The sequence below is a fragment of the Notothenia coriiceps genome, unplaced genomic scaffold (assembly GCF_000735185.1).
Source record: "Notothenia coriiceps isolate Sejong01 unplaced genomic scaffold, NC01 NC01_scaffold00025240, whole genome shotgun sequence".
In the NCBI taxonomy this organism is placed as follows: domain Eukaryota; kingdom Metazoa; phylum Chordata; class Actinopteri; order Perciformes; family Nototheniidae; genus Notothenia; species Notothenia coriiceps.
In genome coordinates this window covers 250994-266236 of record NW_011357941.1, presented here as the reverse complement: position 1 = coordinate 266236, position 15243 = coordinate 250994, and the positions used below count along the sequence as shown (strand labels likewise).

Sequence of the window (15243 nt, the reverse complement as noted above, 5' to 3'; positions counted from 1 at the left end):
TTAGGACAGTAAGAAAGGTACACTACTTATTACTGCAAGAGCAGCTGGTGGTAAGGACTTCAGACAACTTCAATTTAAAACATGCTATTGAGACAAGTGCCCTCAGTTTTAGGCTTGATTGAAGGTCATTCCAAGACCAAGGACCATAATAAAAAAAGACTCCTTTTTCCACAATGGAATTATGATCAGTAGAAATGGCCATGACATGGGACCTTTAAGAGGATGTGCATGGTGATAATGAAATGACGGAAAACTATTTAAAAAAAATGCACAAAATGAGGTTACAACGATAATAAAATTAGTTTAGGGCTGCAAATTTGTCAACTAAACGTTAGTCGGACAAAAAAGCATTAGTCCATTAGTCGAAGAAAAAAATAAATGGTGTGCTTTGACTAGCCTTGTATCAACATTTAAAGACCTTTAATATCTAATCATTCTGACCTTAGAAAACAATAGATTAAAGCTTTCATTCCATGGTGAGGGTGTAATGTGCAGAGGGATACAAAAAATAATATATATATATATATATATATTTATAATATATCATATACGTGCGATGATTATTCGACTAATCTCCTGAATTGACGACTATCTAAATATCTTTACCATCAGTTTGGTCGTCGCTGGTGTAGCCTGGTTCATTCTGGTAGCAGAAGAAGGTGAGAGGCAGCAGGAGTTCCTGGGCTAAAGCTGCCTGTTCGGCAGTTGGTTCCCTGACATACACAACTTCCACCTCCGAGTCCTTGTACGACCCAACGCTACCTCCTTCTTCCTGGGGGGGCCCTGTGACAGACGGATACAAAAGAAGCAGAACAGGTTAATCAGCCTGGGATCGAAGTGCATATATTAAAAAGGAGCTTCTTCATTCCTTTCATAGCCAGAGGTGTTAGTTCCACACACACACACCACAAATAAATCATGCACAAATGCAAAAATGAACAACATGCATTTGATTTACTAATGTGTGGGACAAGTCTCAGTGCTTTTTCATTTGACCAACTTACTGTAGGACACGTGGTCATGAAACATTAATTAGTAAAAACACCTGAGTTTTTACTGTCATTAGCCTTTGCTGAGGTGCGCATTGCCGGCAGAAGCCAGACTAGACAGGGAATTGCATTTCATGCTGTTGCTACACATCCTTCTCTAAAAATGGCACCTGTGACGTTTGCATAGTGCGCTCCCCTCTGAGGAAACATTCTCCGAGGAATCTCCCCAGCTCACCTTTCAGAAGACGTTCAGGTTTACTGATGAGTCTCCTGTTGCTACACTAAACTGTAGCTTGATTAAGGAAATGCTTACTTGTCATTAACCTTTACCATCATAGCCATTTTAGCATCTTTAGTTACATCTGTGAATGTGGTGTGTGGTGTATAAAATGGCACATAAATTAGCACATTTAAACTCTCCTGTGTGAGACACATTTTATTATGGCAAGAACTGTTGCGTGTTAAAAACTGCTCATCCACACACCGGACATGCACCACGTTAGCGGTTTCTTTTCACTCCGTGCATCCAAGTTATTTCTGTCTAGTGATAAGGGCCAGCCAGGTGACAGCTGAGAAGTGTTAACACACACCGCAGTAGTTAGAGTACCTGGGGGTTCAAATTGGGTAGTTGATGTGCTGGTCCAAAAAGCCATTGGGTTATCTTTGAAAAGCCTAAAATCCAGCCCTGAAGGATGATGGGTAGTTGGGCGAAGAAAAACTAATTGTGAGGCTGGTATAATAAAGAACATGGCTAAAAGTGTTAAAAATAAAAATGTGATATCTACTGTATATGTGTTTGAGTGTGTGTTGAATGAATTGTGTTTGATTTCAAGGGTTTGCAACATACTCAAAATGTATAGAAATAATGAAATAACATAATGAAACAGTGTTATATAGTGACTACATGGAGATTAAATGGGAAATCACTGATTCAAATGCAACTCTATCTTAGACATTTTTGAAAAAGGTCTTGAAAAGATGGTGGAGCAAATGAGATGCTGATGAAACAAGACCATGGAGTATACGCAAATAAACAAAAACAGTCGTGATACTCATTCAAAAACAAAATCAGACAAATATATGAAGTATTTTTACCTTTCTCTGGGATCTTGAAGGCTGGTTCTGCTGGTGAAGCCTTTGCAGAACATCCATCTTTGGCTTTCGAACCGGATGCAGATTCCTCAGCCTCAGAGGGAAATTTAGGAAAACCAAAAATCTTCTGAAGGCTTTGAGTGCCGAAGACAAACTTAGGGGGGGAGACCACTGTCTTTGAAGCGTTGACTGGAGTTGGAGGCCCAGCTATGATTGGCTTACTTTCGGGGGGGAGCTCGGTACGTTCCTTTGTGGTCTCTTCCAGAACAGCGATGGCTGCCTTTCCACACAAAGATGTAGCCCTCTGGACAGATGATGTAGGTTCGCCGTCTTGCGGCATGGAATCGCTCTCTGTCACTTGAGTCATGAGTTCCTCTTTTTCTTCGGCGACCTTGGCCTCATCAAATACCCGTTTGAATGTGTCTGCAGTGTCCTGCAGCTTGAATCTCACAGCTAGCTGTTCAATACTTCCCTCTACGGCTTCAGAAAAGTCCATGGCACTCCAGACCCAGGCCTTCTCCGCGCCCTTCATGGGTTCAAGCTTCATGGCGGATGTGATCCGGTGGTTGGCGCAGATCTTAAGTACCTGGTCTCTCCTCATTATCAACCTCACTCGTTTGGTGTCATAACTTTGCAAGACCCTAAGGTCTCCAATGCCCCTCTCCTTCCACTGACCCAGTGTCTTATCATAGCGATACAGTTTGGCCCTGTGACTGAAGACCACCTGTTCATTTTCTTCCCCTGTGGAAACGTCCACCAAATCAGGCAAGGGGACCACAGGTTCAAAGTACTGGCCGTCCCTCTCCTCGTCCTGGGATACGTCCTGCTCGTCATCAGTACCCACTGAGGCTCTGCTCAGGTTAAGCTTAGCAGGAGACTTGGAGGGGCTGGTGCCAGGTTGGAAGCTGAAGCTGAAGCCACTGGTTGACTCTCCAAAGCAGAAAAGGTTTTTCCTCGGGGGGCTGCTGGCAAGAGGAGAGGCATAGACTGATGAGTCGGCAGTATCCTCTAAAGCCTCCTCTCTTAGGTCGTAGTTATCCCACTCTAAGGTGGGGCCGGTGGTTTCACCGTGAGGCTTAATTGCAAGGTTTGAGACATTGCTGGATGTTGTGACGTCTCCCTGGCTATCCTCGCCTTTGATCTTTGTTTTCCCGTCTGTCAAAAAGAACTTCAGGTCTTTCAAACCGGATTTCATTTCCTCTGCTTTCTGAATGAGGCGTGCTGTTCTGCCTGTGTCTACGAGCTTGTGGGGGGTTTGTAAAGGAATGTCCAAGAGAAGTCTCTGACACTCTTCAAACTTCTCCTTGAACTCCAATGCAAGCTCTGGGGTTTTAAACTTAGCAGCCAACTGTTCAAGTTTAGCATCTCCTTCGGAGAAGTCACTGGCCAACCACATCCATGCTTTGTCTGAGCCTGCCAGGGGCTTCAGATTCATGGTGGTGTTGATCCAGTGGTTGGCGCACACCTTGAGAACTTGTTCTCTTCTCATCAGCACCCTTAGCCTGCCATTAGTGCTGTTTTTCAAGAATTTAAGGACCCCTACGCCACGCTCCTTCCACTGACTGGAGTCCGAGTCAAATCTGAACAGTTTGAGACGCTGAGAATAAAGAACCTGTTCATCTTCCTCCCCCGTTACCACGTCCACCGTATCAGGCATCTGGACCACTGGTTCAAACTGGATGTCGTCATTTTCTTCTGTTTTATACATGCCTTCGTCATCTAGCTCATTATTTGCGCCTGTCTTGGTGGGGGTGGAGAACAGCTGCTCACCAGCCCTCGTGAAACCATGGAAGTCTGGGTCCGCCTGGCCAAAGCGGAAGTCCCCTTCAGTGGAGCTGGCCAAGTCCGCAAAACTGGATGTATTGGTATTTCCAGAAATTAATGGATTTTGACCTTGCTCCGTTTGGCCCACTGAGGTTGAAGACACATGTTCTTGTTCCTTGTGCTTTTCAGCTATACTTTTCAGAAAACTGGAGGCTGACCCTGATTGAGGTGTTTGATTATCAGTGGAGGGATTTTCTGCTGTAGAGTCCTGAATGCCAAACTTGAACCCACCGGCTGGAACTGGCATTGTGAAGGAAAAGCCTGAATCACTAGTGCTACTAGGTGCAGCCTGAGGAACTTCAAACTTAAAAGAGGCAGCTGAGCTTTTCTCTTTGTTTTGCCCAAACTGAAAAGTGCTGCCAGTTTCAAAAGGCATTGTAAATCCAGTTCCAGCAGGCTGGCTTGATGAACTCTTAGTTCCAAACGAAAAGCTAAACGTGGAGGCAGAGGCACTGCTTGTGCTTTTAGCTTTGGGATTCGGTGTTTGACATGCCAAACATTTATTAGCAGAGGCATGGTTTCTCACCAGACAAATGTCACAATCCCATTCCCCGTCCTTCTTGTCAAACATGGCTTTTAGAGAGGAAGTGGGACGTGGAGCATTGCAGGCAATGCATTCAGCAGCCGATTCATCATTTCTGACCAGGCAGGAATCACAGTCCCACAGCTCATCCTTTTTTGCCGCATCTGCCCCAAATCCTGACACTGCTGGCGGATTGGGGGCTACTCGAGCCCCCTCTGTTAATTTAGCAGCAGCGTTTGGGGTACTACAGGCCACACATTTGTCAGCAGTGGTTTCATTTCTTACTTCGCAAACAATGCAGTCCCACTGACCGACCTTCTTGCTAAACTTGGCGCCAAACCCAGAGGCAAATGCAGATACAGAGGGGGCATCTGTAGGTGGTGCCGTTTGTGCTATCGCAGTCGTTTTCGGTTTAAGACTCGTACAAGAAACACAACTGTCTGCCGAGGCCTCATTTCTTACTTCGCAAACATTGCATTCCCACTGACCGGGCTTCTTGCCAAACTGAGCCCCAAACTGAGCCCCAAAGCCAGCACCAAAGCCAGCACCAAAAGCATTAGTTGCTGTGTCAGCAGGTTTTGAGGTGCTGGTACCAAAGGTAAATGAGGAGGGGACAGACGCTCCAAAAGCACCAAACCCTGTAAATGTAGAGCCAGAACTACTGGATTTTGATGAATCAGTCCCAAATTTGAAGCTAAAGGGACTGGCTTTGGTTTCACCAGCAGCTTGAATGTCTGGTTTGGATGAAGAATTGGGATTAGCACTTTGACAAGCGGCACATCGCATATCAGTGGGTTTATTTCTAACACAGCAAACATTGCACTCCCATTCCCCGTCTTTAATAGAAAATTGGGCTGCCAGTGATGACGAAACATTTACGCTTTCCTCTTTCTTCTCCTGTTGATCATGTTTGTCTGTCGAATTGAGCACAACTTGCTGGGCTTCCTCAAACTTGGCTTTGAAAAGGGATGCCTCTTCTGTGGTTTTAAAGCGGATGGCCAGCTGTTCGGTCTTAGGCTCTTCATCTGCATAATCGATGGCATTCCACACCCAGGATTTGTCTGAGCCGGCATTTGGTTTGAGTAGCATATCAGCATTGATGTAGTGGTTTGCACAGATCTTCAGGACCTGTTCCCTTCTCATAAGGAGGCGGACCTTTCCTTTAGAGCTGTGCTTTAGGATTTTAACATTACCGATGCCCCGCTCCTTCCACTCTTTTGTGTCTGTGTCAAATCTAAACAGCTTTGCTCTATTGCAAAACATTTCCTCCTCCTCTTCCTCACCCGTCTTCACATCCACTTTATCAGGCAGGGGTACAATGGGTTCAAAGTGAGGACCATCCTCATCCTCCTCAACATGAGTGCCGTCATTGTCACTCTCTGCTGCTCTTTCCTCTTCTGCTGCCGGCATGGCAACCCCAAACACTGGCTTGGTAACGTCACCAAATTTGAATGGCTGCTCCGTCTTTGCAAAAAGACTCCCAGTGGCTGTGCTTTGTGCAGGATCAGTAAAGGAGAAGCCGGCAACAGTTTTGTTGCCGAAGGTGAAGAGGCTTGTTTGGTTGGGGGGCTGCTCCTGGCCTGGAAGGTTATCTGGGGCAGTGTCCGTTTTGGTGGGAATTTCTGATGTAAGAAGACCAAGCAGGCTTTCACTGTGCTTGGCCTGGGAACCTGGGAAAGTGAAGTCTCCATCATTTGATTTGAAGTTGGAGTTGAATTTAAAACCAGATGGGGACACTGACGGGGGAATTGCACCTGCTGCTCCAAAACTAGGCACTCTGGGGACTTCAGCGGGGGCCTGCTGGCTGAAGGACAGCTTCCCAAAGTCCATAGGCTTCCCGTCAATGCTCTTCGGTGGCTGCACAGGTACTACAGTTGGCTTGGTGAAGTAGCCAGGTTCAGGAAGGGGAGGGTTCGTAGTTGGCTGGGGTACACTCTGCCCATAATATTCTTCACTATATGGGGAAAGAAGGCTTGTGTGTGGTGATTCGAAGCGAAGAGGGGCACCAAAGACTGGTTCTTGAGGAGGGTAAATGCAGGCTGGGGCTGTCTGGAGTGGAGGAGTATGAGTAGGCTGCTGGTAGGCATACATATGCTGCTGAGGTGGCATACGGTTCATACCATACATTGGGCTCTGTAAAGACAATAACAAATATTGTCATCCTTATACTCTAAACAACTGTATTACTGTTGACTAGAGTTAAACAGTGATAATTACCTTAGTGGGGGTTACATTTGCTGCCGGGCGCAGGAGATACTGAGAGTTAGAAGCTGGAGACTGGTTGTAGGGGGTGGTAGTGGAAACTTAAAAAAAAGATAGAAATACAAAAATATCTTGTTAATTGTGTACATTATTTCTGAACAGTACTTTAAAAAAACAAATACATTGATTGTTGACAATCTTTTATTGTTGCAGTGTGCTGACCTGTTAGGGGGGCCCCGTGGTAGGACTGGACTGGGGTGAAGGGCTCCTGCAGGCCCTCGGCCCCATAACTCTCACCATACATTTTGTGATGAGGGGAGTCTGCGTTCCCTGACGAGTTGTGTCTCAGATCATGAACCTCATTCTACAAAACAAGGGGCTTAATGAGAACTAACCCAATTGAACTTCTTTACAGAAAATAAACTCAGACTAAAATAAGAATATAAGCATCACACACCAAGTACTTTATATTCATTAAAAACTATCAAGTAGTTCCTGTAATTTTTGATAACTTTAACTGTAGGTCTTCACTCAAAACTTTGTATTTTAGAGACCTTCATAAGATATTCAAATCTTGTCCCGTTTTCTTAATACACTTTATCATATTTCTTATCAGCGCCATCATTTACATTAAGCTATGATAAATTCAGTAGTACAACAACAGCCAAACCATACCAAGTGTAATATCTTATCCTAACCTTGAGGGCTTCAACTTGCTGACACAGCATTTGGAGGAGACTTTTCTGGTCCTCCACCCAATGAGGTTGTGTCTTGGGGGAAATCTGAATTAAAAGGGGGAAGAAATTATGAAAAGAAACTCACTTGTAATTTGAATTGTCTCCATGATTAAAACAAGAGGGGCGTTCACACCAAGTTCTTTTCCCACAATAGTTCATGAGAACTCAGTTCATGAGAACTCTTTTAGTTCTGATGAACTAAAGCAGATCGCGTTCACACCGCAATGAGTTCCTGGGGAAGGATTAGGCAAATGAAGCCACTGACGTCACTTCTTCTTCTTCTGCTGCTTTGGGCTTTGGAAGTCCCCGGAGTTGGGGACTGGCTTGAGTAGAAGCTGCTGGGACTCCGAGCAGCTTCTACTGAAGCCTTCCGAGTAAATCGCCAGAAAGCTGACACCTCCTCATCTCCACTGCTCCCATGTTTTCTTTTGTGTTGCCATAAGTTAGTCTCTCTGCGTTTGTGCGCTGGGCTAATGCTAATAATGATAATAATGCTAATGCGAGGATAATAAAATGGCGGCTTCACAAAACCTTTTTGGAGTTTTACGGGGCGTGGTTTGCATTCCGCACAGCCAATCAGACATAGGAACCTTTTTCTCCCACGAAAGTCCCTGCTCTCTAGCAGAGGGTAAAAAAAGGTTCTGATGAACTAATTTAGTTCAGGGGGCTTTTTGGTGTGAACGCAAATATATCTGAGTTCTGATGAACTATTGTGGGAAAAGTACTCCGGTGTGAACGCGCCTAAGGAGACATTTAATATATAAAAATAAATTAAGTATTTTCTTGGATCAATAACCTGAACTTACCAGGTGTCTTTTTGAAGGAGAGATGAGGCTTTTGTTCGGTGAGGGAGTGGTAAACTTAATGTGTGATATAGTGGCCAAGGTTTCTGGGGGGTGAGCTGGGCTGGAATGGACTGGTCCTCTTCGTCTTGCCTCCTCCTCCTCCTCTTCATCCATACCCTCCGCACTCTCACCCAGCTGCTGGTTCACATCATTCAGGAGGTCCACAACTTCCTCCATGGAGACAGGCAGCTGTGACATGTATGAAATGGTTACACAGCTGAAGAGTTGTTCACATTAAAGACATCAAAAATAAAAAAATGAGACTCACCCTCTCAATGTCATCTGCGTTAGCGTTGTAGATCTTAGACAGGTAGGTCCTAAACTTCCTCAGGAAAGTGATGCATCTGTCCTGGGTCTCTTCAACCCCGTTGCTGGCCTCTTCTGAAAGTCGCTGGTAGATCTGCCAAAGAAACACAGCACATTGGAGGAAACAAATAGCAGTTAGAAGTGTCCATATTATTTATGAACCAATTTGATCACATATTACCTAGACTGCCAATAATTAGAATAGGGATAAAGCCGGTTCATTTGTATAAAAACAACAATCATTTTGGACTGATGAAAAAACAATGACTGAACATAGACAGCCCTTGTTTCACCCAGACGGGGAAAGAGGAATGTATCCTGGTTATGTATAGAAGCATATTATTACCTGTGCTAACTGCCATATGGATGACATGTTGTTGATGGTTTCCAAGGTAGCAATGGCCTCCTCCGTTTTGCCTTCAATGTCCAGAAGAGCCGCGAATGCAACCTTGGCTTCCTCTTCGTATCCCTTCACAGAAGAAATCTGCAAAAGGAACATGGACATGCACAGGAAAACATGCGTAAGCCAACCTGGTACTTTACAAACATTAACTTATAAATGATATCATATATAATAGCAGGGACTCATAAAGGCGCTAAAGATAAAAGGCTATCATAAAACAGGACATGAGAAGTAAGAAATGGCAGGACCAAAAGCCATAACTTTAGGCTCAAGACAACACTGCCTCAGGATTTGAGAGGACAACATTTCAAATGATAAAATAATATTTTGTTAACCTGAATATCTTTGGAGGAAAAGTGCTTGAAGAGGGGCTCAAGTGGTTCTGGTATGCTGCGTCTGTTTTTGATCTTTTCCAACAGCGGATGTACAACTTTCCAGTAGTGAACACTTCGGCCGATGTACTCCTTCTGGTCGTAGTACGAGTTCACTCCGTCACCCTGGGTTATTAAACACAGAAGGAGAGAAGGTGAGCCTGCCACATTCACTAAAGCAGCATAGACAAACGCTTCATGCATTAAGGACACAAGTAAGTTCTTTGGTTGTTAAAAGAATTCCACCATGAAACACATGGACATACAGTCAGAGAATCAGCGCATGTGGCTGTTTGGACCAGGATCACATTAACAGTTGTAGGGGCAGTGACAGAAAGGAGCAGGTGGAGAGGCATGTGTGACTGCAGTTTTTCTGTCAAAGTGCTCTGCTGCATGTCTGTGTGTGTCCACAACTGGCCCCCACTGCTGATCTGTAGCGTGTTCAAGCACACTATCTCAGTAATGTTTCAAATAAAGACATTTAACCATAATAATGTTCATGCAGCAAAATAATAAAAGATGTCACACGCTGTCGTACGGATACAAACATTGAGGCCACTGAAGTCAGTGGTAATGGTTTAAGTATAAGTGTATGTGCAGTGGAAGGAAGCCAGGGAATTTGTGAGTGATTATCCCCAGTGCAGAACCCTGATAGTGTCAATGACATTATAGTTGCATGAATTCTGATATGAGACTTGTATTGCAAAATCAAACCTGTATTTTTTGGGGGATTACACATACATTTTCCTACTCTGCATTCGGAATATTTCGATATATCCTAAAAGATAGACTGGGGGAATTTGAAAGGATGTGGGGTCCAATGGTTTCATTTATAAAAAGGGGGACGGTCGGCTGAGATGCACTGCACAAACAATCGTTTTTGTAATGGCTTGGGTGGCACTGCTTGGGGAGGGAAGGGTGGGGGGGTAGTCTGGGCTCATTTGCACCCTTTAAGTGTATTTATTTATTTTTATTAAATATACTATTTAGTATGTTCTTTCCCACTATGACTATGTATGTCATTAAGTATGTTATTCCTGTCATGCTATGCGTTTTCTTTATTATTTCTTGTTGGCTGTTCTGTTTGTCTGTATGTTGAAGAAGGGAAGCATGATTTCCACCCCAAAGAAGTCTGTACTATTGCTTACACTTGTATGCTTCTTCTTAATACAAATATTTGAAACACATTGAATTTTCCCAAATCCTATTTGACAAGATCAGATTCCACAAGCGTTGTGCTGTGAACACAATGGTAAAAAACACAAAGAACACGCAAATCGCAGTTTGAAAGTAGAGTTTGGTATACTGTAGAATGAGTCAAGCAAAAATGTCAGATATTGAAAATCTCCTGCAACCCCCCTTAAGATTCTGAACTCAAATATTGAAGACACATCCTTTATTTTTAGCTGGTTCCCACTACATTTCTAGAAGCAAAAGGCGCATTCACACCGCAGTACTTTTCCCACAAAGGTTCATGAGTACTTAGTTCATCATAACTAAAGAGTTCTGATGAACTAAGTACAGATCGCGTTCATACCGGAATAAGTTCCTGGGGAAGGATTAGGCAAATGAAGCCGCTGACGTCACTTCTTCTTCTTCTGCTGCTGCTGCTTTGGGTTTACTGGCAGGCCGCAAACAACTTCACGGCTAATACTGCCACCCCAAGTCCTCGGCCGGAAGTCCCCGGAGTTAGGGACTGGCTTTAGTAGAAGCTGCTGGGAGTCCCAGCAGCTTCTACTGAAGCCTTCAGAGTAAATCGCCAGAACGCCGACACCTCCTCATCTCCACCGCTCCCATGTTTTCTTTTGTGTTGCCATAAGTTAGTCTCTCTGCGTTTGTGCGCTGGGCTAATGCTAATAATGCTAATGCGAGGATAATAAAATGGCGGCTTCACAACACTTTTTTTGAGTTTTAAGGGGCGTGGTTTGCATTCCGCCCAGCCAATCAGACATAGGAACCTTTTTCTCCCACGAAAGTACCTGCTCCCTAGCAGGGACGGAAAAGGGGGTTAAAAGGTTCTGATTAACTAATTTAAGTTCCGGCTCTTTTTGGTGTGAACACGACATTTCGGAACAATATCGGAACTAAAGTGGGAAAAGTAGTGCGATGTGAACGCGCCTAGTGTGTATTTACCGTCTGGCTGAGACACTGTGCCCAGTGGATGGCCAGCGCTGGTTGGAGCCCATTTTTCTCTCCGGCCCTCAGAGTGCTCAGTCCGTGCTGCACAATCATCCGCAGTTTAGCCGACATGCCAGGACTACAAGGAGACATTCAACAAAAGCACTGAATACTAAACAGATACAAATATGAACACAAAAATAAACAATTGCTCTGTTTGAACCTGTTTCTTTGACTTTGGGATGAAGTGGGGACAAAGAGTAGGTGAAGCAGGTAGCCAAGTGCTATAGTGAAAATGTCATGTTTTTTCCTTATCATTGAAATTGTCGCAAAGAGGTTCAATGTTGATTGAATCCTGGTGTCAACCAGTTTGAACACTGTTCTTGCTTTAAATGTTTTTCATAAGTTCAAACTGTTGAAAGCCAAAATATTTGGATCCATTAATAACTTTGATTAAGGGCATTAAGCGAAGACAATTCACGTTTAATGCTTACATTTATAAACTTAAAACCAAAAGCTCTATCCATGTTTCACTAGCAAAACTTATTTGCATACTCGCTATGTAATGGTCATAATAATGATGATACGAGACCCTGTAACTGGTTGTTGTATGCCACTTAAAAGCTGATATTTTGGTAAACATAATGCATATTTGTAGGCCCACTTTCACTCACGCTGCTTGTTTGTGAATGAGGCTGTAGATGGCGTCCCACCACTCCCTCTGTCTGTCGGTGGTCAGGAGGCGGAGGAGAGGAAGGGGGAGGCAGCGAGGCTCGTACAGCTGCTGTTGTTGCTGCTGGTTCCCTCCGCTGTTGATCTTTGCAGTTTCCTGGAGCTGACAGTGGCTACAGAACACAACACCGTATAAAAACACCTGGGTGGAGTAAAGCAGACAAGAGACAAGAGGATTTAACATTTTTTATAGATATTTGTGCAATTGCACACTGATTGCATACTGCTCGGTACAGTCGTTCACACATTTAATGTAGGCACCGTAACCAGTGGCACACTAGGAATAAGTGTGCAAAATATTCAAATTGTATTTTCGGATCCTGAACGAGACCGCCGCCAGAGCGCGTCTACCCGTTACCTGCAGAAGGAAGCCATGCAAGCAACGCAGCCCCGCTCTCTTTAACTCCAGGCGACTTTCTGCCGCTTTCCTCCGTGGTGCAGTGCTGATCGTTTCACCACGGAGGAAAGCACTTCACAAATTGTAGTACCCATAAGGAGCTGTACAAATGCCGCAGTTTTCACACACATATTTTTAGTGGCCCGAACAGGCAAGTGGAAAGTACGTTATGCTGGCCCGGGGGGTCTAAATAGTGCTTCCGGGCCAGCGGGCCATTTATAATGTCGAGCCCTGCACATACCCACTCACAAGTGACAGAATTCACACAGCTAAGAAAGTTCAGCAGTTTAAATGAATAAACAGATTGCAGGTTCACGAGAACAGGTACACAACATTATAGATTATTAAGTACTGTAATTTCCGAAAATGCATTGTTTGACATCTTAAAAAATATGTTGCTCAGCTGCTGATATCTGAAAAATACTTATTGAAAATGTTCTATGTGAGTTTTAGGAAAATGCGACATTTATGGCTAAAAGCAGGATGAATGACATTGACAAATTCTATGTACCATTTCCTGTATAGAACGGTATAAATACATGTTCCTGTTATTTCACACCTTGCATCATTTAATCTTTTTCAAACATCTGTAACACTCTTGGGATGCGGAGAGTATGGGAGATGAGTGAAAACTGTAGATCTGTAACCTTCCCCTACAAGCTTCATCTTGTGAAACTCTGTCCCACATGTGTCCACCTACCTCCAGGTCGAGCAGGCAAATGGATTCTGGTGCGTTGGTGTCCAGTTTGGAGGTGTCCAGAGTGAGCCTGGGAAAGAGCTGCTGGAGCCAGTTCCGCAGGGCCGGCCTCTGGGCCAGGAGGGTCCACTGGAGCCCCAGCCAGCCCAGATGTTGCAAGTCTCCAGCATGCAGCAAGATGGAGCCTGCAGAGGGGAGGACATCAAGGTTATTACAGTGCCTTATAAGAAAGTTTTTTTTATACGTGAGCGTTAACTAAATGGCAAATAAATGGTTAGGAGGGTTTGAATTGATTGCAAATTATTTATTGTTATGGTTTTTAAGTCACGGTTCGGTTCGGTACGTTTTTGGTACAGCAGAAAAAATTATCACAAAACATAAAATATATACAGTGGGGCAAAAAAGTATTTATATACAGTGGGGCAAAAAAGTATTTACCGTAATTTTCGGACTATAAGCCGCGCCTTTTTTCCCATTTTTCGACCCTGCGGCTTATATAACGGTGCGGCTAATCTATGGATTTTTACAGCTAACGGCCACTAGGGGACCCCCTAAATCTATAGATTTTACAGGTTACAGTCCACCACCTTTAACTCTATGGGCTCTATGGCCGGTCCGCGCCCCCCACCTTTATGCGGCGGGCTCCAGCAGGAAAAGCTGGAGGCCGGAAAAGAGTGAGACAGGAAGCGCGCAAAAGTAAAAGTGGAACCGAGAGTGGTACGAGAGACAGAACGAGAGCAAGACAGACAGACATTACGAGAGCGAGACAGTTTGTCCCCGTACCACTGGTTGAAAACCACTGCTGTAGATCACTGCCGGTACGTGCGCTGGGAGCGCACCGTTTAAGTTTGAAAGTTGAAAAGTTTGTGTGTCTGAAACGCTATGTGATACAGTACAGTTTACACAGCACAGTACAGTACATGTTCTGTAGCTACTATTGCACTAAATGGTAACACTTGAATACGTTATGCAAATATGCAACTTGTTTGTTGAAATGTTAATAAATGGGAGCTTCCTCAAACAGCCATCTCTTTCCCGACAATCCCCTCCTGCCTCTCCTAATGATACTCTTGACGTCCTCCCTACGCGAAAGTTACAATCAGTCAATTAAACTCCGTTGAAAGTTTTACGCGCTTTTTGTCGTCATTTCAACTTTGAGCTTTAGGAGGCGAGTAACTTCAAGAGGTCAAAACCCTTGTAAACACAAAGCGTGCAAATAGCATGTTCCTACTGCCTGTTTCTGTCCACCCCGGTTGGTTTCGACAAACAGCCGTAAACAAGTTTGATTTGTAACCAATGCGGCCGACCGTTATGTTAGTTTGAACGTGTGAGTAAACTTTTGTCCCGTAGTGGGCTTGCCATTTATAGTGGCCATTGGTTTTCTTTTTTCCTGCTTCACGTTTGGGTTGAGGGGTGATCGTAAATCGGAGGTGTGAGCCGTTTTTCAAATCTGGCTCGTTTCGAAAAATGTTTGCGGTTTATGGAAATACAACGGTACAAATCGTTTCGCGATGGACCGACATAGACGATGGAGACAGGGATCGCTTCTCCCACAAGAGGTGTCGTCCTCTGTAACATCACGGTCGGTCTAGACGAGAAAGCCGTTCGTTACACCTGTTCATGTAAAAAAGAAATTATTTTATGTTACCTCTTCGTTCAGTACTTACAATTTTGACCGACGAATCCCATGATCATGTCATGTCAAAGTTATGTCTAATAAAGTCAAGGAGCTTTACGGACGGCGGAATTACAAATAAAAATAATATAAACACATAAATAAACTGCACTTAAATAAGTGTCCAAATTATTATTAATTTTTGGGTTTTGATTATCAAACAAAACACTCATGATCATGTCATTTTCAAGTTTATGTCTAATAAAAAGTCAAGTAGTTTTACGACGTGGAATTACAAATAAAATAATATAAAACATAAATAAACCCACTTATGTAATAGTGTCAAATTATTATTATTTTTTTATTATATATGTCAACCCCTTTTTTCATAA

The 15243-nt window shown here is 43.8% G+C and overlaps 1 protein-coding gene across 2 annotated transcripts in view; it reads right to left on the bottom strand.

The window, feature by feature from the left end:
• Positions 1-564: 564 nt before the first annotated feature.
• The window catches only part of ranbp2 (RAN binding protein 2), a 21680-nt gene continuing 7001 nt past the window's right edge, over positions 565-15243 (bottom strand). The window contains exons 10-22 of one of the 2 annotated variants that reach the window (XM_010783477.1): positions 13240-13421; positions 12085-12284; positions 11426-11549; positions 9257-9418; positions 8865-9002; positions 8481-8612; positions 8174-8401; positions 7329-7412; positions 6853-6994; positions 6646-6731; positions 2085-6561; positions 1597-1674; positions 565-783 (exon numbers count right to left, since the gene is read on the bottom strand). In XM_010783477.1, coding sequence (XP_010781779.1) covers positions 593-783; positions 1597-1674; positions 2085-6561; positions 6646-6731; positions 6853-6994; positions 7329-7412; positions 8174-8401; positions 8481-8612; positions 8865-9002; positions 9257-9418; positions 11426-11549; positions 12085-12284; positions 13240-13421 — 6224 coding nt within the window. In that variant the 3' untranslated portion in view covers positions 565-592. The remainder of the gene's footprint in view (positions 784-1596; positions 1675-2084; positions 6562-6645; positions 6732-6852; positions 6995-7328; positions 7413-8173; positions 8402-8480; positions 8613-8864; positions 9003-9256; positions 9419-11425; positions 11550-12084; positions 12285-13239; positions 13422-15243) is intronic. The other variant, XM_010783478.1, reaches the window with a different exon arrangement.